The sequence below is a fragment of the Dendrobium catenatum genome, unplaced genomic scaffold (assembly GCF_001605985.2).
Source record: "Dendrobium catenatum unplaced genomic scaffold, ASM160598v2 fragScaff_scaffold_737, whole genome shotgun sequence".
Taxonomy (NCBI): Eukaryota; Viridiplantae; Streptophyta; class Magnoliopsida; order Asparagales; family Orchidaceae; genus Dendrobium; species Dendrobium catenatum.
In genome coordinates this window covers 14,862-39,304 of record NW_021319199.1, presented here as the reverse complement: position 1 = coordinate 39,304, position 24,443 = coordinate 14,862, and the positions used below count along the sequence as shown (strand labels likewise).

Genomic DNA, 24,443 nt, shown 5'->3' with positions numbered 1-24,443 from the left:
GAAAAAACAAAACATTTTAATAGAATGAAAATGAATAAAAAAAAAAACTCTTTTGTCCTGATCAAATCAAATTTAATAGGTCTGCCCAAGTCAAAATAAGATCACATTAAACCATAAAACTAGGCCTGGATCTACTTGGAGCTGAATACTAAATGAGAGAGATTATTACGTGCGAAATTCAGACACGCCACATCATCCAATGCACTATGCATTGAGTGATGCGGCACATCCGGATTGACCTCCAGAAGCATTCGGACACCGCATTTAATAATTTTTCCCTAAATGATGACTATATATATTTGAAAAAAAAGTAGCATAAAAATATCTTTGACGCAATGCAAATTGCATTAGAATAGGCTTCATATTCATTAAATTTGTACTGAGATTAGTGCAACAGATTGATATCCTAAATAGCACAAGCGCAAATCCAATGAATATGAAGTCCATCCAAATAAAATTTGCATCAAAATATCCTTACCCAAAATTTTTCCTATATATTTCAAGTAAGAAGCTATAGTTTAAATGGCATAAAAACTAGATCAATGATCCTCCCATATCCACTTTGGTGTTCTCATTCCATCATAACATTTCATGAAATAATAAAACATGCAAATATAAATATTAATAATATTACATGAAAAATCTTACTATATATATGAAGTAAAAAAAAATAACATTTTAATAGAATGAAAATGAATAAAAAGAACTTTTTTTTGTCCTGATCAAATTAATTTTAATAGGTATGCCCAAGTCAAATTAACATCACATCAAACCATAAAAACAGGCTTGGAGCTGAATCCTAAATGGGAGAAATTATCTTATGTAGAATTCAGATACACCATGTCATCCAATGTAACATATTAGGTGATATGGTGCATCCGGATTAACCTCCGAAAACGTCCAGACACTGCATGTAATAATTTTTCCCTAAATGGCAACTATATATTTGAAAAAAAAGTAGCATAAAAATATCTTTACACAACGCAAATTGCGTCAGAATAGGCTTCATATTTATTAGATTTATATTGAGATTAGTTCAACAATTTGATATCCTAAATAGCACAAGCGCAAATCCAATGAATATGAAGTCCATCCAAATAAAATTTTCATCAAAATATCCTTGCCCAATTTTTTTCCTATATATTTCAAATCAAGAAGCTAGTTTAAATGGCATAAAAACTAGATCAATGATCCTCCCATATCCACTTTGGTGTTCTCATTCCATCATAACATTTCATGAAATAATAAAACATGCAATACAAATAATATCATTTGTTTCAAATTCTCATGTATTCCATATGGTTCATCTTTAATATCATCAGTTAACACATTATTAACACTACAATTTTCATGCCTTGTAAAAATCTGGAAATGGCTAAAATATGTTACCAACCAAGTTGTAATCAAACTGAAGCTTCAATTTCATCTGATGCCACAACAGCTCCATTTGGATCATCATCAGCTCGAAGCTGTGATGAGACATCATCAATGGCTGAGTTCAGCTGAGCAATCTTCTCTGTCAATATCTTGCGAGTTTTCTGTTTTAGGGTTTAGGCCAATAATCCAATAGAAAACTTTTAGCAAAGCAAATTCACAAAGGAAGAATATAAGTGTCTTTGATCTATAAACATGAACAAGAAGGAAAAACTTATTAAATTTACCCATGAACTTTTTCTTTTGCTTGATATATAGCTATTCCATGAAGTCAAGTAATAGCTAACAGAGTAGCATACCATAATAAATATGCTTATTTGTTTTAAACGGTTAAGGTGAAAATGGTCTCTTAACTCTTTATGAAGAATCAAAATGATTCGCAGTTACATTAAAGGTTTATTTTGATTCCTAAGTTTTTTAAAAGGAATCAAAATAGTATCATGATTGACTATTTTCATTCCTCTTTAAGAAGTTGAAGGACTAAAATGATCTTTTAATATAATTCCGGATTATTTTGATCTTTTATAAAGAGTCATGAGACTATTTTGATCATTTTCTTCTTATTAAACAGTTGAAAGCAACTTTACCAAACTATAAATGGCAAAAGTCGCCGTGTCCGATGAAAATTAGCAATAGTATTACATGCAATATTCTCCAGTTTAGTAAGGTTTGAAAGGCTCATAAAAATTTATCTATGAACACACCCTTTGTTAATGTTTCTTTTTTTTTAATGGCTGGGTGGTCCCATTTCACAAAAATTAGAAAATTTTATCCTTGACAATTGAACTTGATTCAAACTGTAGGTCTACAGGTCTACAGGTCTACAACTCTATATAAGCTCATGAAGTTATAAGGTAAGGCATTTTATTTGTCACAAAGAGGAGTAAGTCCTATAAATTTTATACTGTTACTATTTATTAAACAGAAAATATGATTAATAAATATAAATTTAGAAAATTAAATAAATTCCAAAACGCAAACTCTACAATACAATCATATGATTTACATTCTAACTTCAAAATCTAACTAACCCAAACATATAAAATCAAATAAAATGAGTAAGATGTAAGGCTGAGTCAATGGGAAAGGATTAAAATGGTCCCTTAATTTTTTTATAAAGGATCAAAATGGTTCTTAATTATATTAAAAGATCATTTCAGTCCCTCAAGTCCTAAAAAAGAAACAAAATATTCTCATAGTGAGACTGTTTTAATTCATCTTTAAAAAAATGAAGGACCAAAATGCTTCTTTTTAATATAGTTGAGAATTATTTTGATCTTTTATAAAAAGTCAAAGGACCATTTTGATTCTTTTCTTCTGAGACGCATATAGCTTCAAGGAACATGAGCAAAAAAATGACAAGAGAAATAAGGAGAAAACGACAAAAATGTACTAAAAATATATTTGATAGACTGGATATACGGGTGACAATGATAAGTCGAGCTCAGAGCATCGATGTTTTTTTGGGCCTATAGAAGGAATTAATTTGGTAGGTCTAAACTCTTAGATTAATGGTAAATAACCTTATCACTCATTTTTTTATTTAAACATATAGGAAAGATATTTATAATAGATTAAATAAAGCAATTTGAAATAAATTTAAATTATATCATGGTCCCCGGGCGTTTGGGGCAATGCCATGGTCAGAGGATTCATAATTCGGTATCTTTTTTTCTTTTGTTTCTTTCACTTTTCTATTGATTCTTCTCAGCTACGTATGTAAATGTAAAAGATTTGTGAGGTGAATACTTAAAGAACTATCAAAGGAAATATCAAATAATACACAACAATAGAAACTCATTTCCTATGCTTAGGCATCTAAATCCTATAATTAAACTTATTCCAGCTATTTAGGTTGGCTTTGTGAATTCTCCTGCATTAATTTATGTTGAGTGCAACATAATATATTAACTCTATACTATGCAGTCTTTTTTTAAGCTTTCAAGTTTTTTACTTACAAACCCCTTAATCTTCCTCGTTTAAAGATAATAAACCAATCCAACAAAGTCATTACCAAGCCAATTACATGCTACTCATTCTAATGCATTCAAGATGGCAATAACAAAGATTGGCTTCATATGGAAATCTATAGTCTATACTTGTTGGAAATGCAAATAGTGTGTGGAAAAGAGCAATTTGATGATTTGAACTGTGTCCTCAATTTCTTTTATTTTTGGGTTAAATTTCAAAATGACCCCTCGACTATTCGTATGTGGCCATTTTAATCCCAGAATATAATGTTGTTTTAATTTAGTTTCTCGATCATACAAAATTGATCCAAAATGATCCTTTCGGGACTAAATTGGGTTTACTTTTGTAAAGTTGAGGGACTAAAGTGGGATCAATTTATATTACAATTATAACATGAAGGACTATTTTGAATCAATTTGATATAACCAACGGATTAAATTGAAGCAACATGATGTCCATAACTCCATGCCTATAACTCCATAAATATATTGGATGAGAAGAAACACGCAACAAAAGGATGTCCATAACTCCATGCATTCATTGGGGGAGAGATGGACAGCCATAGCTTTCTTCATTCATCTTGCAAACCCTAATTCTCCCAAAGGGGGAATATTTAAAGAATACAAAGAGTCATAAGACCCATTAGTCACACGCTAACTATTTAACGATTCAAACAACACTCAAAATGAATTAATGGAGAATGAGGGTTCACAAAACCAGCCCAAAGAGCCAAGATAATGTTAATGTGATGATGAAAAACATATTCTTCTTATTAAACCATGTTAACCTGAAAACCATCAATGTCTATGTCAGGCCTCTAGAGAAAGATTAATCAAATGTTCTTGGTGTTTTTATAAACAGGACAATATTCCGCAAGAATCATGATGGCATCAAATGTATCTAAGAAGGCATCCACCATACTGAAGAAGACTTCCACAGGCATTGATTATAAATTTTCTTTTCCCCAATCAGAATAACATAAAAACATAGTAGACGGTTAATGAATAACACAGGCAAAAAAAATTGGAGCTAATGTTAAACAATATTATCATGAATGGATCTACTGAATGATACATCCATAGTCCACGTATAACAGCTTTTGCTAGGCTGTCTCAAACTGCTTTTTTAAACTACTTTTCACAGACCTAGAAAGATTAAAATCAAAACACTTTTAGCCTTCGTTTCAAACAGCTTTTTGACTAATTTTGTGATAGGAAAAGCAGCCAATAAAAAATTGCCTATGTTTGGTAGACAACTTTTTCAAAATGTTACCATAAAAAAGCTTATTTTTGGAAAAGAAGAAATTGTTGTTGAAAAAATTGCTTATAAAAGCAAAAAAAAAGGCATAATCCGCATCAAATGAATTTAACCCTCAATTTTTTTGAAGTAATTTCTTTAGACAAAATCAACATAAATTTTATTGTCTGTGACTGACATTGAGATTGCATCCCTGCCTAAACTCTTAAGTTTTGTTCTTCTATTTAGTCTTAGCATCAGTACATTATATAGGCATTAAAAGTAACAATGATGAAAGGATATCACTTATCCTCCTCTAGCTTACTACATGCCTAAATACTAAATGGATCCAAGGATTGTTAAAAAAGGAATCTAAATCCTACATAAGAATAAGTGACATAACACGTAAAGTGCATTGAGGAAAAAAGAGTAACGGTGAAATGATATCAAGGTCATCTACATGCTATATGAGTTCTATAAATCGACAGAATAATCTCACCTCCAATGCCTTCTCTTCATCATAAATAAATTTTGGTAACCTCCTCATCAAATCCTTCCGGTCAGTTCCAGCAAGAACCTTGCTAATCTGGAATGAGAAATGAATTCATGCAGAAAGTTAAGGATTATATTAAAGCAAAGCTAAACATATGAAACAGGCAAGATAAAAGTTTAAGAACCTGAGGTGCAAATACACAACCAAGAGTTCCAACAATTATTCCTCCCAAAACAAAGCCCCCAATGAAGACGCCAGCACTACTTGTTCCTTCATCCCTGAGGAAGTTTGCAGGAAAGAAAATTTGCTGAGAATAGATTTCCATCCTCACATAGCATGTCTAAAAAGCATAATGTTTATCGTTCTCAGAATAAAAGAAATAATTCATTAAAATTAAAAATATGAGGGCAAAATATGTATGCACTTTATTCCATGAATATATTATGCATTCCAGTAAAACCACAGGAATCAAGGAATTTGGGAATTCTGTTGGGGGAGAGATGAGGAGTAAACACCACAATGACGAAACAAGCCAGAAAGTAAAAAACAACGGAAAAGTAAAGGATACTAAGATTAAATGTGAAAAAACTTAAAATAAGGGAAAAAAACATGGAACTACTCCGCACCAAGAAATCCACTATGAAAATTGGGAGAAATAAGTACACATCCCTCTTCTCTTTCATTCTCTCATTTCGTTTTTTCTCACATGCACCGTTCTCAATATCAACATACTCAAAAAATACAAGAGAAAGTAAGTTATAACCATCAAGGGATGCAACCCTTGAGAAAAACAAGAAAAATAACTGCTCGGTCCGTCTTGCAGCGCTGCGGCGCTCAGTCTCTGTTTGACAATGCTGCAGTGCTCAAACATTCGGTGTTGCGGCGCTCAGTCTTTGTCTTGACCCGCTGCGGCGCCATATCTCAAATGTTGTGGTGTTATGATCTCTGTCGTTCATCACTGGGGCACTTGGGAACACGACGACGGGGCGCTCGGGTACGCAAAACCGGGACATTGTACAAAAAGAAAAAAAATTCAGGTGCAAGCAGGGGAGAAACCCCCGCACCTCCCAGTGTATACGACAAGCTTTGAGGTCCTAGATAATATAACAACCCCATTGATCAATGTTGAAGTATATTTTCACATTGACAAAATTCTAGTCCGGATTGAGTCGACTCTAACCCGACTAGGCTCGATAGTGCTCGACCCATTTAATCGAATGCCGTCGAAGAGAAATCGGACCCCGATTTGTTGAAATTAAACTTTAATTTCATCAAATTAGACTCGTTTTAATTAAATTTAATATAGTTATCATCATTCTTATGTCGTGCTCAATTATAAAGTATGCAATCTGTTTGAGGATATAAAAATTCTCCAACAATCAACGCAATCAAATTCCACACAACAAATTTGATATAGATTTGTTTATGTACAAATTATTTAATTTTAATTTAATAATTTAATAAGAATATATAATTTATAAAATTGAGTTCCGTGTTAATTGCAAGTCAAAATTTTATCCTCGTCTTGCACACGGGTAAAACTTTTTTGACTTTTTATCGTGCGACGACCTAGGTAATATAGGTATCTTTCTTAAGGATTTTTTATATCATTATTAAATTTAGAGAATTGGAGAAAAAAAAGGCTTAATTTTATTATACAAAACAATTCCTATTTATAGATCTATACAAGATGATTTAATAAAGAAACAAATAACTACAGAATCATGCAGAATTACCTTAATATAATCCTTTTCTAATCAGCCACCCAAATATACAAGGAGATCGGTCTGATCCAGGCAAGCCTCCCACGGATCCCTATGTTGGCCATGGGATCAAGGACCACGGGATAGACAGCGTGATCCAGGTGAGCCTCCCATGGATCCCCATGTTGGCTGTGGGATTAAGGGAGAAGGGGCAGTTGGGATTTAACACTCCCCCTCATGCTGAGGAATACATAATTATCATTCACAGCTTGGTAAATAGTCCCAAAAAGGTAGAGTTATCAAAGTCCCTTGGTAAGAATATTTGTAGCATCGATTTCATCGTTTTCTAGCACCCCATGCATCTTGGTTTCACCTTCAATAAACTCCAACTACTCTTTCTTTAGGAGCAGCACCGTTACATCACCATCATACAAAATTTTATGCATTCTTATACTTTGAACAAAAGAATCAGTAATGCCATCATAAAACCTTTGATCATCTAGCCATCAAATTTTTATCTTTGAACAAACAATTGAGTCATCCAAGCCTTTCTTATGCTTTCTTAGTCCAACAGCCTCTTGTACGGCCTGAGCATGCTTCCATCTTGATTATGTTTTACCAGTATCTTTAATATGGTTATGATCTTTAACCAAATCTTTTATTATGCTTTACAAGTATCTTTAACATAGTTATGATCTTTAACCAAATCTTTCATTGTAGACTTTTGAGAAGAGAGAATTTCCTTTAATTTCAATCCTTTGTCTTCAGCCTCAGTATACTTAACTCCTCTCTGCTTCTTAGTGCCAGCAGTTTGCTTGTTCTCCGATAATCTCACTCTAACTTTTATTTGAGATCCATTTCTATCTCCATTACTTAGAAGTTATTTGTCATAATTACTCCGAGATTTTTTCTTATTACCAACTCCATAATGATCATTTGCTTATTGATAATTGCAATGAAGCATTTCTTCCGCCTTTGCGAGAACTTAGATCTGACCTTCTATCAGGCTTTGTTGTACCTGAATCCAAGATATGTTCAGAATTAACTCTAGATCTATCACTATGATGGAAAAATTCAACCTTTTTCTTTGCATCCATGGAATCCCCATTCCCATTCTGAAAAGATCCATTATTCGTCATTGGTTTATAAGATCCATCTACAGCAACAACAATTTTTTTAGGATGAAAAATTTCACCTTCCTGTTGTTCAGATCCCTAAGCCGAGTCATTAAAAAGAAACCGCTCAGATAATTTATGGTCAGCTTCCCAATTTTCACTGGAAGCATTCATTTCATTATGTATCGAAGTGTTAGGTTTCCCCTGAAATACAACAACAACAACATCAAGCCTTTTAACCCACTAAGTGGGGTCGGCTACATGAATCCTTTTTCTCCATTATGTCCTGTTAAGAGTCAAATTCTCATTTAAATCTAATAACAAAGGTTATTTCTAATATTTTCTAATCAAGTCTTTTTAGGTCTACCTCTGTCTTTCTTAACATGATCAAATCTAATACATCTACTCTCCTAATAGGGTTAACTAAAGGTTGTCGTTTTACATGACCAAACATCTAAGGCGACTCTCTCTAATATTATCTATCACTGGAGCTACTCCAATCATTTTAAGGATATGCTCGTTTCTTGTCCTGTCTTTAAGAGTAAATCCACTCATCCACATGAGCATCCTCATCTCAACAACACTTAACTTAATATAATGCTTTTCTTTTAATGGCCAACATTCTGCACCATAAAGCATTGCAGGTCTCACCACCTTCTTGTAAAATTTTCGCTTAAGTTTGAGTGGTACTTTTGTATCACAAGAAACCCGAAGCATTCCTCCACTTAAACCATCCAACTTGAATTATACTAATAATATTCCCATCAATTTCACCAGCACTCTGAACAATAGACCCAAGATATCTAAAACGAATACAATTACTAATAACTTGATCGCTCAAAGTCACAAACCCCCACTAGATCTTTTACTACTAAAATTACACTCCATGTATTCGATTTTAGATATACTCAAACGAAAACCTTTAGACTCTAAGGATGACCTCCATAATTTAGGTTTGCCTTCAACACCCCCTGTAGTCTTATCAACAAGAAGAACATCGTCAGTAAAAAGCATATACCAGAGTACATCATCTTGCAAATGTCTAGTAAGAACATCCATGACTAAAGCAAAAAGATAAGGGCTTAAGGCTGATACTTGATGTAATCCAACTGAAATCAAAAAATACTTGGTCAAATCACCTTGTGTTTGAATACAAGTAATAATTCCAGCATACATATCCCTAATGACTTGAATATAAGCATTATTAACCCCTTACTTTTCTAGAACTCTCCATAGCACTTCTTTGGAACTTTATCAATATGTTGTCTAAATAAATAAATAACATAGGTAAATCCTCCATATTCTCTCTAAACTTCTCTATCAACCGTCTCAATAAATGAATAGTTTCCATAGTAAACCTACCTGGCATGAATCCAAATTGATTTTGAGAAACATAAGTATCATGTCGTAACCTATGCTCCATAACTCTCTCGCAAAGTTTTAAAGTATGACACATCAACTTAATTCCTCTATAATTCACACAATCTTGTGCATCACCTTTATTCTTAAAAATAGAAATCAACACACTCATTCTCCATACATCTGACATCTTTTTAATATTCAAAATAATATTAAAAAATTTAGTAAACCAAGAAATTCCTTTATCTCCTAAACATTTCTACACCTCTATTTGAATATCATCAGATCCAATTGGTTTTTCACACTTTATTTAAAGCCTCTCTAACTTCAGTTTTACTAATAATCAATAAACATAAAAATCTCTATTTTCATTTAGAGTGCTGAGGTCACTAAAGTCAATCATATTCTCCCAATTTTCATTTAAAAGCTTAACAAAATATCTCGTCCACCTTTGTTGAATATCCTTTTATAAAAAAAACACTTTTTGATCTTCAAATCGTTACTACTCTTATCTTTTTGTTTGACTAACTTATACATATATCTTTCGCCCTATTTAAGATATAATCTATTATATAAATCATTAAAAGCTAAAATCTTTGCATCACAGATAGCTTTTTTAGACACCTTATGAGTCTCTTTATATCTTTCCCAATTTTCAGAGTTTTTAAATCTAAACCAATTATTATAACAAAGCTTCTTTTTTTTTTAATCTTTTCTAGCACATTTTGATTCCACCACCAACTATTTTTATTATTAGAAGCTTTTCCTTGAGAAATTCCAACCACATCCTTTACAACATTTTTAATATTACTAGCTACTTTTTCTCACATAACATTCGCTTCCTCATGTACAAAAAAAATGTTAAGATATTGAATTTTACTTCTAACAATATTTTTATTAGTATTTTTTAAATGCCCCCATCTAATCTTAGAATAATATTTTACTATATTTTTCATATTCTACCCTTCATCTTAAAGTCCAAAATTAATAAGCGATATCGGGTATATAAAATTTCAATCGGAATAACTTTAAAATCATTGCAATTTAAATGATATATTTTTTACAAGAAAATAATTAATTTGAGTTTTACTATATCTATCTTTATAAGTGATGAGATGTTTATCTCTTTTCTTAAAAAAGATATTAACAATTACAAAATTATAAGCTAGAGCAAAATTTTGATATAATCTTACCACTTTCATTAGTTACTCCAAACCCATAGCCACCATAAATACTTTTAAAATCCTTTACCTCTCTATCAACATGTCCATTTAAATCTCCTCCAATAAAAACTCTTTCTTCAAGAGGTATCTTTTGAATTAATTCTTTTAAGTAAAGTTAAAATTTTAATTTTAAACACATATCCAAACCTACTTGCGGAGTATATTTATAATATTAATAATCTTATATCGATAATCTTTGTGGGCCTCCAAAAAGACACCGCTCCACGGGGGACAGAATACAAAGGGTACGATCATACTATCTCGTAGGACACAACGATCGCAGACCTTTGCACTCTTCATAAGCGGGCCAATAGAAGGGTATATAAGATTATACATGCGATTAACCATTAAGAATTACAGTTTTCGCCTACATACCTTGATGAGTAATAATATGCATAACCTGATCAAAGTCATGAGATTTCCCCCACCCGATACATTAGCTCGAGTGGGGTTTATTTGATTCGGGATTAGGTTTCCCACGAGCGCAAGCCCTCGTAATTAATTACATCTTAAGCCGGGGCCTAAGAAGACTCTCAATACATTATTCTCTCAAATGGGATTGAAATATAGGGAGGAGTCTAGGAACTTCCTATTCAAAAGGAAAAAAAGGTTCAACTTGGCTTAGTCAACATGCATGACTCACATCATCATCCGGAAGGACTAAAGTAGTGAAAAGAAACTGGAGAAAAAGACAAAACTGCACTCAAAGCATATAAGAGAAAAAGATGAAAGTGACATCATTCATGTGATGCAGATATGTGAGATTTATAGCCTCTGAAGGATAGAAGATTTATCCACCGATGAGGCATACTACAGGACACTGATAGTAATCCTAAATCTAGAGTTGGTTTAGTGTTCTACACAGAACGCTAACACACATGTCCTAGTTAATGCATTCTGGACTTATATCATGCCTGAAAATGAAAGCCAATTAACCACCTAGTTATATAAAATAAATGCTGTCTGGTTTTTATTAAAAGATGGATGTGTGGCTAAGTTTTTGAAAATCAAGGCCGACATTTAGAGAGATTCCTAAGTGGCCTTCTACTTATGAAGGATATTATGCCCCTAAAATTAATGCGATTAAATTTTGATTTTAATTAATTTCTAATGCAATGCATGCTAGTTAAAAATATCCAAATCATGAATGTTTTTAGTTTTAAAAAGGCTTAAAAATAATTTTTTAGAAGATTAAGCTTCCCCAGGTTTAGAATCTCATCCTTATAGGTCGGATTATCTGAACTCTACCCGCAGGCGGGGAAGTGTCTTAAAGCAAAGAAAGAGATGATGCATTAATATGCATACGACCCCGGATGACCTCCGGCTTATTCCTTAGGTCGTTATCTTTCTATATTATTTAATTCTTGAAATTTTGAATTTTTATTACGAGTAGAAAAAATTTATCCCCAAAGAGCCCGGCGAAATCAGGTGCACATACATGCAAGAAAGAAATTTATAAAAAACAGACAATTTCTACTGCACAAGCAAAGTAAACACATCATCAAAATAAAACCATAGAAAATAATATCCAAAGTCCATGACAAATGTCATATAATGTACAACCCATTGTCTACATAAAAATAATGGTGGCAAGACTCTACAGACAACATCCTGAATTCTAATCCTATTGAATGACATAAGTCTTAAAACAAGGCATTTCGTCTTGATCTTCGTCTTCTAGTTCTTTTATAGATCGTCTTCCTTCAGTCTTCTTATACTTTTTCCTCTAGAAGGATATCCAAACGAAAATTTTTTTTCGCAAGAGGTTTTCTTTTCTTTTTAGATCCCTTATATTTGAAATATCTTATTTTTATAGACTTTCACAACTCTTTACTTCAAATACATTAGATCAAAAAAAAAAAATCTAGACTCTCCTATAGGGTTATCCTAAACAGTTAAAATAAATACATTCCAAGCAGTTATATATATGAAAATAAAAGTATTCATGCCAGTCACACTTGTCCATACTTTTATTTATTTGGGAGATAAACGACTGAAGCACTTGTAGCAGTTATATATATGATTTATTTATTTTAACCCCTTTTTTAGTGCTCCCATGGGCATGACCACCTGTAGAAAATATTGTTAGTAGCAAGATCTCCCCTAACCTATGGGTAATCTATCGCACAACACATCATAAAGATAATGCAATAATAAAGCTCGTTATAAAAGCGAACATCACATAAAATTAAAACAACCAGCACACAAACAATTCTGTGTGTGTAATAGCTGTGTGGTCTTGGATATACCCTATTTTGGGTAATTAATTCAAGTTACTTGTGATCCGATTTGTTGAAGGTTAAGAGGAAAATTTTTAATTAAAGTTTAAATATTAATGTTTTGAGATTAATTTTAATTAATTTAGTGGTTAGTCAATTTTAATGCTTAGGATAATATTCTCTTAAATTTAAGTTGAGTAAGCGAATTTTAGAAGGTTTGAGGTCATCCTGTCCGCTAGATTAAGGGCTCCAAAGTTGACTTTTAAAAACAAGCCAAGTTTTGGGATCCTAGTATTTTTATCAAATATTAGATCTTATGGGGAGTAATTAAACTTTGAGTTTGCTGGATTTAAAATTTTATATGCAAAGTTATGACTTTTAGAAGTTTTGGGCCTAGTTATTGAACTACGGTTGAATGAGGAGTCAGCTTTTTAATTTAGGATGGTTTTTGAAATGCTCATATTTTTAATAAATACTAGACTTTAATTATAGTTGAATGCCTTTTAGTTTATCAAATTTAGATTTTTTTTAAATTAGTTATGATTTTTCAAAGTTTGAGTATTTAGTGAATTATTAAAATCGTCTAATTCAAGGTATTTTAGGGACTTTGATCCAAATCAGCCTCAAACCTCTTGGAATCATCTCCAAAAGTTAGGAATGACCCAAGGAAGAATTTTCAAGTGTTTGAGAAAATTTTAAAATTTTTCATAATTTTTTATTATTTAATTTAATTAAAAGGGAGATTTTTAATCAAAATTAAATTAATGTTCAATTAAGGTCCAATTAAAAGGCTTTTAATTTTCTTGGATTAAGGGTTAAATTCTGAAGGGTTTGATATATCATTCACAATTTTTGGATTTACTTTGAATTTATTAGAATTTTTTGAAGTTATTGAGGTTTAATTAAAAGGTGAATGAGGGTTTGTTAATTAAGTGGGCTTAAAGGGCACTAAAAATTTCTAGAAAATTTTAAGGGATTTGAAATATCACTAAGTTTAAATGTTTTAAATTTCATGTCATTCTGAGGTGTACCATAGTCCCTAGAATTCTCTAGGTTTTCTAGACGGGTCCTAATTATTATTCATAAGGTGTCGTTAGGTTAAATAAGTTTAAATCAAATGTGATGAACCAATTCAATATCAGGTTCATCCTCGTCATCGACAACCTCTTCAATTATGGCGATCTTATAGGGGCTTGAACACTATGAGACAATTTGCCCATAATCATGACAATTAAAACACTTGGTTCCAGGGTTAATTTTTGGCGCCTCACGCTTAGGAGTTTTACCTTTATAGTCAGGGCGGGGTTGGAATTGACCAACAGTGGGTCGACCAGTCATAAAAGCAGGAGGTTTGTTTTGAGGTTGACTGGAGGAAGTTTTAAAAGGATGCAGACGAGAGTCTTTGTTTTATAAAATGGGACTGAGTCCTAGATTCTTCTAAATTAAGTATAAGACTGTAAGCTGCTTCCAAAGTAGTAACTCCTCTAGCGAAAAGTTCATTATGATGGTCTTTCCTAAGGCCAGCTCTAAACATGGATAGGATTTGAGCAGGTGTGGTGGTCTCTTCGCCACTACAATGAATCATGTAATCATCAAAGACAGACATATAATCTTTCACAAATTAACTACCCTGAGTCAGTTTATTCCATCTATCTAAAAGTCTGGGATAGTAGGATGGAGGGAGGTATTTTTGTTTGAGTTATTGCTTCATAGCTCGCCAGTCAGTGACGGGGTATTCACCACGAGCTTCATGCATGTTTTCTAGGTTCGTCCAGTATTGATTAGCTCTTCCAGTAAGCTTTATTTCAGCGAACCTAACCTTCCTAGCTTCCGATATATTATACCACATGAAATAACTATCCATTCATTTAAGCCAATCAAGAAAAACTTAGGGATTGAGGGTACCATCAAAGAAAGAGACATCTATACAGGTATTCTTAAGTAATTGAGCGTCATTATCTCTCCAGTTTGGGTCATAACCTATGGGTTCATGATTGGGCTGTGATGGTTATGACGGTAAGGGTCTCGTGGAGGTCCATTATGAGCTCGTGCCTCTTCAACATAAGGGGAAGGAGGCCTAGAAAGGATATACATCGTCTGGTTCCCTAGTCTTTCAATGTGGTACAAATGTTCTTTAGCTTGTCGTCTAAAGTTAGCTAACTCGCCTTGAGTTTATCTTATTTATTGGGTCACAGTTCTTAATCATCCTACAATTAAGTTTAAAGTACGTTGAATTTGCTCGGGATCCATTGACTCAAATTAGATAACTAATGTAGACACAATAATAATGTAAAGATGATATATGGAGGTGGATGCAAGCTATGACGTCTACTAAAAGCAAGTGGAGAATCCTAGAATGCAACTAAAACACAACCATGCTCTGATACCAAGATGATGTGAAATATAAAAGGATTTGCAGGAATTCAATAAAATTTGTTAAGCTTGCCAATTTTTTAAAATTAATTTTTCACAAGATTAGATTCTAGGATTTCTCAGTTATTGTTTGCTTTGGCATGCAGTTACAAAATAGATTAGAATGGCAATTTAAAATAACAAAAAAACTATAATAAACATAAATGCGCAAGTAACAGAAATCTACTAGTTAACAATTAGAAAATTCACCTTGAATTCCCCTCACTCACACTCTTAAGAGCTATTTAGCGGAGGAATAATTTTAGCAAACTTAATGACGCCACCAAAAGATAAAAGATGCATGCAGTATTGCCCAACGAAAACTTATCCGGAGGGGAAGAAGTTGGTGGATGTTGGAGAAATTTCCACTGTCCGGTTTGATGCTAGTCGATGGTGGTCGTCAAACTGAAGAGGATCCGATAGACGTAGTCTTCGACGGTGTGATCGATCTCCAAGTTGATGTCGAAGAAGGGTGATCTCAACACATCTACGCGTCCTTGATGATCGTATACAAACCCATGGTCTTGTTCAGGATCGGCCATTCATGGGGAAGTAGGCCGAGGTTGTGTATCTTCTTCCTATGATGGTGTATGAAGCAAGGGAGAAGAGATGGAGAGGAGGGAGAGGTTTGGGTGGTCGGCCAAGGCTAGGAGAGGGGCCACTTTAATTTCATATTTTAGGTTTATGTTGGTTAAGGGGAAATGAATTAAAATTTGAAATTTAATTTCAGATTTTAGAATTAAAAATGAGGGAATAATTTTGAAATTCAAATCTCCTCTAATTGGGGAATATGTGGGGTAGCACAGCTTGAAAGGAGGGCTTTGATTGTGAGCAAAAAGGGGAGGAATTAATTAAGAGAGAGGGACTGGGGGGCCTGCCAAATGAGAGAGGGGAGGGAGTGTCCACATTCAATGAATGTGTCTACATGCAATGAATGTGGAATTTGGGATTAAATCCAATTTAATTTCAGATTGGTAGCAATTAGGGGAGTTTCCAAAATAGGTTTAGGCTACTTAGGAAAGATTTTGGAATTCAAATTTATTTGAATTTGAATTAAGAGAATTTCCTAACTAGTAATGGGCTAAATTAGGAAAGTCTTAAAGAGGCAATTTGAATTGAAATCAAGGTGATTGGGGTTCGGTCGGCGGCTAGGGTTTGGGGAATAGGATGGCTGGCGGCTATAGGAGGGGAAGGGTTTAGGGTCGGCGGCAATGGGGGGTTTTGAGGCTTTGGCCGATGGCTATGGAGGAGGACCTTAGGGCCGGTGGCTATGGAGGAGGACCTTGGGGCCGACAGCTAGGGAAGGGGTTTTGGGGAGGCTTAGGTAGGCGGCTATGGGGAATTTTGGTGTCGTTGGCCGGCGGGTGGTGGAGAAGAGGGAGGGGATTTGGAGAAAGAAAAGTGACCACGAGCCCGGACACTTTTTGCGGCTGGTGGGTGTTGCTTTGCCTTCACCTATGGGCTTCACCAATCTCTAGAGCTCTCAACACTCAAAGGAACTAGAAGGCTGAAATTTAATTAAACAATCATCATCATCTCAATACAAAAGCTAGGGCCTTCATATATAGGCCTCAAGGAACAAAACACAAAGACTAAATTGCCCTCTGGGTCACAACACAAACTAATCCCTCTCAGGGGTACAATGGTAAAAACTAGAACATAAATAAAGAAATACATAAAATGCATCACAAGTAAAGACTCCTAATCGTAGCCGTCAATCTACGATGTCTCCTTTATTAGACGCGCCAGAATCTCCTGCTGATGTCCTCATCAAGTTAACTTCGACATCAGTTGATCAATTGGAAATTCAGAACAAGAAACAACAATGAAAATAGAGCGGCATAAAATTTTCTATTTATTACAATAATTTTCACTGATAAATGGAAAATTTATTAACAACAGATTCCTTGTTAAAAGTTCAAAATTCCACTTTGCAAAGCATGAATACAATAACCTTTAAAAAATAAATAAATATTCCAGTATGCAATATTGGAGAACTTAGAACTGATGTACCTCACAGCATAATATTACAGACTAAAAATATGATATTAATGAAGATCTAATAGAACAGATAAAAAATTCTATTTCATCAAGATGGGGCCATTATTATAATTCTGATAGCAAAAAGGTCACCAACCTGTATGCAGCTTGAACAGAAACTTGCCTCTTCTTAACCGAAATCATAGCTTTTGTATGGTGAATTGTACCAAATGACAAGTTCAGAGAGTTTGGGAGAGATTTATGTGATGGCTTCACGTGAGAACCTTAAAACAAAAGGGAAGGATAAGGCAAAAGATGGAACAAACAATCAATAATAGAGAACATTTGTAGCTGGGTCACTTACAAAAATATGACTTCCTCAAGTTACTGGAAAAAATAAATTGATGATTGAACTATAGGAAAATATAAGTTAGAACTTATACATGCCAATAGTTGGTTAGAAGCAAGCCATGACAGTATAATTTATACAGAAATGAAAACTAAATCTTTAATCTATGATTAACACAGCTACAATAGATGCCACAAAATGGGGTTATCTTTTCTGAAGCAGAGCAAGGTGTGATAAGGCATCGTACAAGTATATATGTGCATATAAAAATCCATATAATAATGTAAACATATCAGGACAACGAAATAAAAAAAAAAAATTACATCAAAAAATTGTTATGTTTAAGTTATATACTAACTAAAGCTGAATAACCAACGGCAAATCTTTCTTTTTTAGATTATTGGGTAAGAGCAAAAACAAAAAAGAAGAAAAATCATAATACATTAGTATGTGTGTACATACATACATATAAAATGGATATCGAGATCAAATAACGTTAGGTCTATGCTACATTTTCCAAAAATGTATTGTGACTTGACACAATTAGAAATTCAACTCCGAACATATATTATATGAGCAAAGTTTGAAGGAAATTCTAAGTTGAAGTATGCTCCTATAATGCCTCCTCTCAATCTACGTAAACCTAGAAAAACCTATAAAGAATCAATAGACTCACCCACCTTAGCCCGACAGTAACTTGTGGGTTTAGCCAGGCCATTAGCTGTTGACCCTGGTAACATAACTAGTTGAATTGATTAAACAAAAATAAATTCTCGTAAAACTACTTCAAGCAAAAAAGTTTTGCAAATTTTATTCAATATGTTATTTATTTATATAATTAAAACTAGCCATTTCAAACATTTTTTTACATGGATTTTTGCTCAATAAAGAGCCATCCACTAGGCTCACAAAATTTGGCTTGATGTTGCTAGCCCAAGCCACAAGTAATAAACTAAGAACTACAAATATAAGCATGGAACACAAAGACAAATGCAATAGACACAAGGACGACAAAGCTTTAGAAGAAAGGCCGCAAAATTGAAAAGAAAGCAGTCCTTAATTTAGATAAGTATGTGTAGTTCAAAACTTAAATGGAGATTAGATTTTGAGCTCTGGTTTAAAAATTTATAGTATAACTGTTCATTATCATGTCTAGAAGTTACAATAAATGGTGACAACAGCATCAATAAAGCAGCACTAAAAACACAATGGACAATCAACGATCAAAGGTCGTGATGTCCTAAAGTGACTACATTGCATTCAACATATGTCCATTGTTTATGCTACATTGGTAACAAGCTCAACATGATAGTAGTTTGTTAAGCAATAATATATTCTTATGGATTCAAAGATACTACAATAACAAGGTCAAGAATGAGTGAACAATTCAGAAAAATCAAGATAATAAAAAATTTAAAATCTATCATAGAAGAAGGTCGCAAATCTTTTAAAAATTAAAAGCACTAAAATAATGGGCCGGCTACAACAACTCGTGATTCAATTATTTCAACATTAGACCAATCTCAAACCCATTGCATGTTTTGTTATTTTACTTTTATTGAACCAGTTGGTCTAACACTTTATTCAACCCAAAACCGGATTATGTAAACACCATAAATAGACACAAATGCTGTAATTGAATTCAGGATATAAGATTTTTGTTTTCTCCCTTTTCTAATCTCTCTTCTTCCTCTTATTCTTTGGAGACCTGCTGCTTTTAAAAGTAGACATTAAGAACATCACTTCCTGCAGCATTAGCAATAGCGGGCACCTCTAATCTTGCCAGTCCTTCACTCTTGTTCTTCTTCATCAAATTGTGGTGGTTTGGACTTTCAACTGTTGCCTACCACGCTATTCAGCTACGGTTATCTCTGCAGCTAGCTGCATTTTGTTGCTTCCAGCTCCTTCCACCGCCTTATTTACTTGCAAGCTTCAATATTCCTGCAAGAATCCTCAAGATCTCCTTTACTTCTTCCCATCGGACAGCCTCCCTTCAATCAACACGTTCCAGCCTCGGTTTTTAACCTTCAGCCAGCACATTCCATCAACAGTCTTACCAACCTAAAACATTTTGAACATCAAGAACAACAGTTTCAAGACCAGCATTTCCTCTGACAGCCCAAACAGCAACAAATTCAGCCAGTTGCTGGGTCATCTCCTAATTTTTCCTTCTTCCTTTTCAAGACTGCATCAGGTCCCAATTCTTGGTATCAAGAACCACTTCTTTTATTTCCTTTCAGCAGCCACCAAAGACCTCTCAACATGAAAAATGCAGATTTGGTAGAAGCTCTCCAAACAATAAAAAACAATCAAGAATTACAATTCTCCCAAATCCAAAAATCTCTACAACAAGCCAATGTTTAATTTGCCTCCATTGGCTCATCACTTAAACAATTTCACGCTTTCATGCATTCTATTGACAAGAGTCCTGATATTTTGTGCATTGGCCAACCACCACCTCCACTCCATTAAGATCCTTTATCTTCTGTCGGCATACTTAGTTCCGTCGATTGAATCCATTCTCCACAACCGCCACCATTTCCAACAAGATTCTCTTTTGTTAAATCAATGAAAATTAAACTTCCTCGCTTTAATGGATTCGACATTAAAACATGGACCTTTAAAGCACCGGAATACTTTGATTTTCATAGAACTCCTATTATCATCGTGTTAGCATAGCTTCCTTTCATCTTGAAGGACCTAAAGCTATTTATTACCAAGGGTTACGCATGAAAGGTCTTTCTATTTCTTTTCAATCTCTCAACCTTGAGGGCAAAATTATTTTTAATGGCAATAAGAGTGTTAAGCAACAATATATTCTTGTGGATTCAAAGATAGTATAACGACAAGGTCAATAATGGGTGAACAATTAAGAAAATTCGCATCAAGATAATAAAATATTTGAAGTTCTATCATAGAAGAAGAAGTAAATCTTTCAAAGATTGAGACTACAACAACGAGCCAGTTACAACAACTCGTGGTTCAATTTATTTAAGGATTAAACCGGTCTCAAACCCATTGCATGTTATTTATTTTATTTGTATTTAACCAGCTGGTCTAACCCTTTATTAAACCCAAAACCGGTTTATGTAAACACTATAAATAGATTCAAAATGCTGTAATTGAATTTAGGAAATAAGATTTTTTTTTCCTTCCTTTTCTAATCTCTTTCATCCTCTTATTCTTCCTTAAAGAGTCTACAGCTATTCAAAAGGTGGCTTACCCTTCTGATGTACATCAAGAAGTGTAACTCAATCATAGGTCGTTTTGGCCCAAAACCAATTAAGCAACCAAGATTTGGTTATACATTGTTACGGCCAATATTTGAAGGGGGTTTGCAGGGAATGCAAACAATTCCGTTATCCTCTTTATGCTCAACTCTCCTATCTAATTCTCACCCAAAGAATTCTCATCATCATAAGAAGCTCCATCCCAATTTCTTTTTCATATAATTGTGTTAGGAGATTGGAATCTGCATATAAAAATTTCCTTTATTAGAATAGTTCAATCTCAAACTTACAAATTCCATATTAATCCTTTTTATTTTATTTTTCTTTCATTAGGAATTTTCAAATCAGGAAGTTTCAATTTTTAGGGATTGATTTAATGACCAAATTATTCTTAAAATAGCTCACCTCCAGGTATAAATGTTTAATGTTATTGCAATCTTATATATAAAAATTGGAATCATCTTTTACCACATGCAGGTTTGCATAGATCTTTTTGTTGAATCCTAAATAAAATATCTACACTTTGTTTTCCGTTCTATTTTAGCAGGATTTTGTTACGCCTGCTCCCACGCCGGCCCAGGAGGGGCCGGCAGACTAGTCCTGGTCTATGCGCTGCGGAAGAAAAACAGGGAGAGGGGGGCTGAACTCCTGTGGGCCCCATGAGGGGCTTAATGCAATTTTTGGGGGAATGATTTGAATGTATGGGTTAATAAGGTAAGTTGTAATTCTCCTTTGATGTGAATTAGGTGAATAGGAGGGAATTAGGGGCATCTTGAATTGGAAGGTGATTTGAGATCTAGGGTTCGTGTGCTTTGGGCTCTTGGCATTGTTGGAGATTTGGAGAGTTGTTCTTTCTCTCAAATTGAAGAACAATTGTATCCTTGCTATTTTATTTCTACTTCTAGTGGAATACAAGGCTATTATTGAGTTTTCTCTCAGATTTCTCATTGTTTTCCCTGTGTTGGCTGCTGTACCCTACTGAATCAGCAGTTTTCTTGCTGTTGTCCACTCCGATTTCGATTAGGTTTGCTTGTGAACTCAAGTATTCCTTAGGGTTACTTGCAAACTCAAGTATTTCCTATCAAATTGGAATCAGAGTATCGATTTGGGACCATCGGCGGCTGAAATTCTAAAATTTCAGCGGATTTTTTGTTCAACCGGAAGATCTTGTGTTTCTTGGGAAGAGAAATGTCCGGGAAGAATGTAGAAGTCTTGGAAGGCTAGATCGGTCAATTGAAATCAGATTTGGAGGGAAAATTCTTTGATTTTCAAAACCAAATCACCTCCAACAATGAAAGGATAGAAGGGAAATTCACGGTGATGGAGTAGATGTTGAAGAAACTGCTGGAGTTGAAGACTAATCCTACGACATCGGAAGCGAGAGAGACCAATAGAGGCCATGGCGTAGGAGGGAATCCGAACCCGTTTAGGGGGAGGAGAATTCCAGAAGTGGAGATCATTGAGGGAGAGGACGCTATGTCACCTCTAGAGCCACTTTTTAGAGAGGAGATGAGTTTGGGAAATGACCAGAGGAGTGCTGATTTCGTCGGGAGAAGGTAAGAATTTCATCGCCGGGGTGCTGATTTTGAATGGAGGGGAATACGATAAAGAATTTGGGTATAATCACCGGATGGAAGATCGTGACAGTTGGGGAGCACCTCCCTTTCGAGGAATGGGAGGTTATGGAGGATTCAAGGGACACGGGGGAGACCCACGGGTGAGGAAGCTGAAGATGCCCGTCTTTGAGGGTGAAGACGGCCATGGATGGATCTACAAGGTGAAGCATTACTTTGTTGTCAACGGGTTGACAGAGGAAGAGAAGCTGACGGTAGCGGGATTGTGTTTGGAAGGAAAAGCCTTGGCATGGTATCAGTGGCGTGATAGGAGGGAGCCTATCCGGAGCTGGAGAGAGTTCAAAGATTACTTATTAGAGCGTTTCCGAGCCGATGGGAGAGAAGACTTCTATGAGCAATTCTTTGCCTTCACTCAGGAGGGAACTATGGCAGATTACCGGGACAGGTTTGAGTATTTGGCTAGCAGATTGGATCATATTTCAGAGCCAACCCTAAAAGGGAACTTCATGAAGGGGCTTAAACCTGAGATACAAACAACAGTCAGGGCGCTGGAGCCGAGGAACCTAGGGAAGGCTATGGAACTGGCGCAGTTGGTGGAAGAGCAGAAGAAATCAGAAAGAGGAGCTCGAGGAAACTGCTTAGGAGGCTCTTACAGGACGACGACCACTCTTCTAGCACCCAAGGGGTCTGCAATGGCTGAAAGAGAAGAGTATGTTTACAGAAGACGAGGTGCAAATGACAACAAGTAATATAGATTTTTGTGTTTTAGTGGCTCTTTATTATGAATGTTGTAGTATTATGTTTAATGAATTTTATCGTCCGACTTTCCATACCCGCCTCGTAGATCGAGCATCCGGGCCAGGTCGTGACAGAACTATCCAGGGGAATCATACAAGAAGACTACCACCTTCTTTCCATCAAAAGGGGCAGCGCCAGGGAGTCTGAAGGAAGCACTAAAGGAGAAACTGGAGGGGGGAATGGGGACAATTCAAAAAGCTGACAGAGAAGAAGATGCAGGATAAGAGGGCAAAGGAGTTGTGCTTTAGATGTGATGAGAAGTACATGTCAGGGCATATGTGTTATGACCGAACTCTTCAGGTTCTCCTTGTCTGTGAAGATGAGGAAGACGAGGAGGGAGGTGGGAGCAGATCTGAAGAGAAGGTGAAGTTGGACCTGGATGTAGCAGAAGTCTCTCTGAACTCTATAGTGGGATTCACTCCGAGTCACAATATGAAAGTGAAAGGAGAGATAGCTGACCGTGAGGTGGTGGTGTTGATTGATAGTGGGCCAATCCACAATTTCATTTCCACCCAGATCGTTGAGCTGTTGGGGATGGAGTTAGTGGATACAGGAGGCTATGGGGTGATGATGGGCACGGGAAAGGTGGAAATGGGTAGAAGAGTTTGTAGAGTGGTAGTGCTGAAGATTCAGGGGTACGGTTACTGCATTGAGGGGGAGAGACTATTGTATCAAGGGAGGTTTGTGATGCCACGAACCTCCATACATATTCCACACTTGTTACAGGAGTTCTATGGCAGCGCAGTTGGAGGCCATTCAGGAATTCATAAGACATATAGGAGGCTGGCAGCGGAACTCTACTGGAAGGGGATGCATAAAGACGTTGAGGAGATGATGGCGATGTGTGCCAAAGAAACAAATACATGACCATGGCTCTAGGAGAATTACTACAACATTGACACTTCCAAACATAGTTTGGGAGGAAGTGTCCATAAATTTCATCGACGGCTTACCAAGATCAGAAGAGTTCACGATCATTATAGTGGTGGTTGCAGACTTAGCAAATATGTACACTTCATCCTCTTACGACATCCTTACACCGCAGTGTCAGTAGCAATAGCATTTATCAGGGAGGTTATGAGACTGCATGGGATTCCTGAATCGATTGTGTCTGATCAAGATAAAGTGTTCCTCAGCCAGTTCTGGAGGGAGCTGTTCAAGATGTAGGGCACTGTCCTTAAGAGAAGCACCGCCTATCACCCACAGACAGATGGGCAAACAGAGGTGGTGAAACGGAGTCTGGAGACCTATTTGCGGTGTTTTGCTTCTAAAACACCGTAGTTGTGGGTAAAGTGGTTGCTGTGGGCCAAGTATTGATACAATACATCGTACCATTCTGCCTCTCAG

At 35.2% G+C, this 24,443-nt stretch overlaps 1 protein-coding gene across 1 annotated transcript; it reads right to left on the bottom strand.

The window, feature by feature from the left end:
- Positions 1 to 1,180: 1,180 nt before the first annotated feature.
- On the bottom strand, positions 1,181 to 17,460 carry LOC110093898. The gene is made up of 4 exons (XM_028696354.1): positions 17,303 to 17,460; positions 5,319 to 5,412; positions 5,141 to 5,227; positions 1,181 to 1,538 (listed from the first exon to the last, which is right to left on the bottom strand). The coding sequence occupies exons 1-4, from the start codon at positions 17,347 to 17,349 to the stop codon at positions 1,404 to 1,406; spliced, it is 363 nt and encodes a 120-aa protein (XP_028552187.1). The 5' UTR covers positions 17,350 to 17,460; the 3' UTR covers positions 1,181 to 1,403.
- Between the last annotated feature and the right edge of the window lie 6,983 nt (positions 17,461 to 24,443).

Excerpts from the sequence above, each read along its gene's own strand:
- LOC110093898 (XM_028696354.1), bottom strand. The coding sequence starts at position 17,349 with ATGATTTCGGTTAAGAAGAGGCAAGTTTCTGTTCAAGCTGCATACAG. Across the intron at positions 5,228-5,318 it reads GTTGTGTATTTGCACCTCAG|ATTAGCAAGGTTCTTGCTGG; the intron begins GTTCTTAAACTT and ends TTCTCATTCCAG. Across the intron at positions 1,539-5,140 it reads ATGAAGAGAAGGCATTGGAG|AAAACTCGCAAGATATTGAC; the intron begins GTGAGATTATTC and ends ACCCTAAAACAG.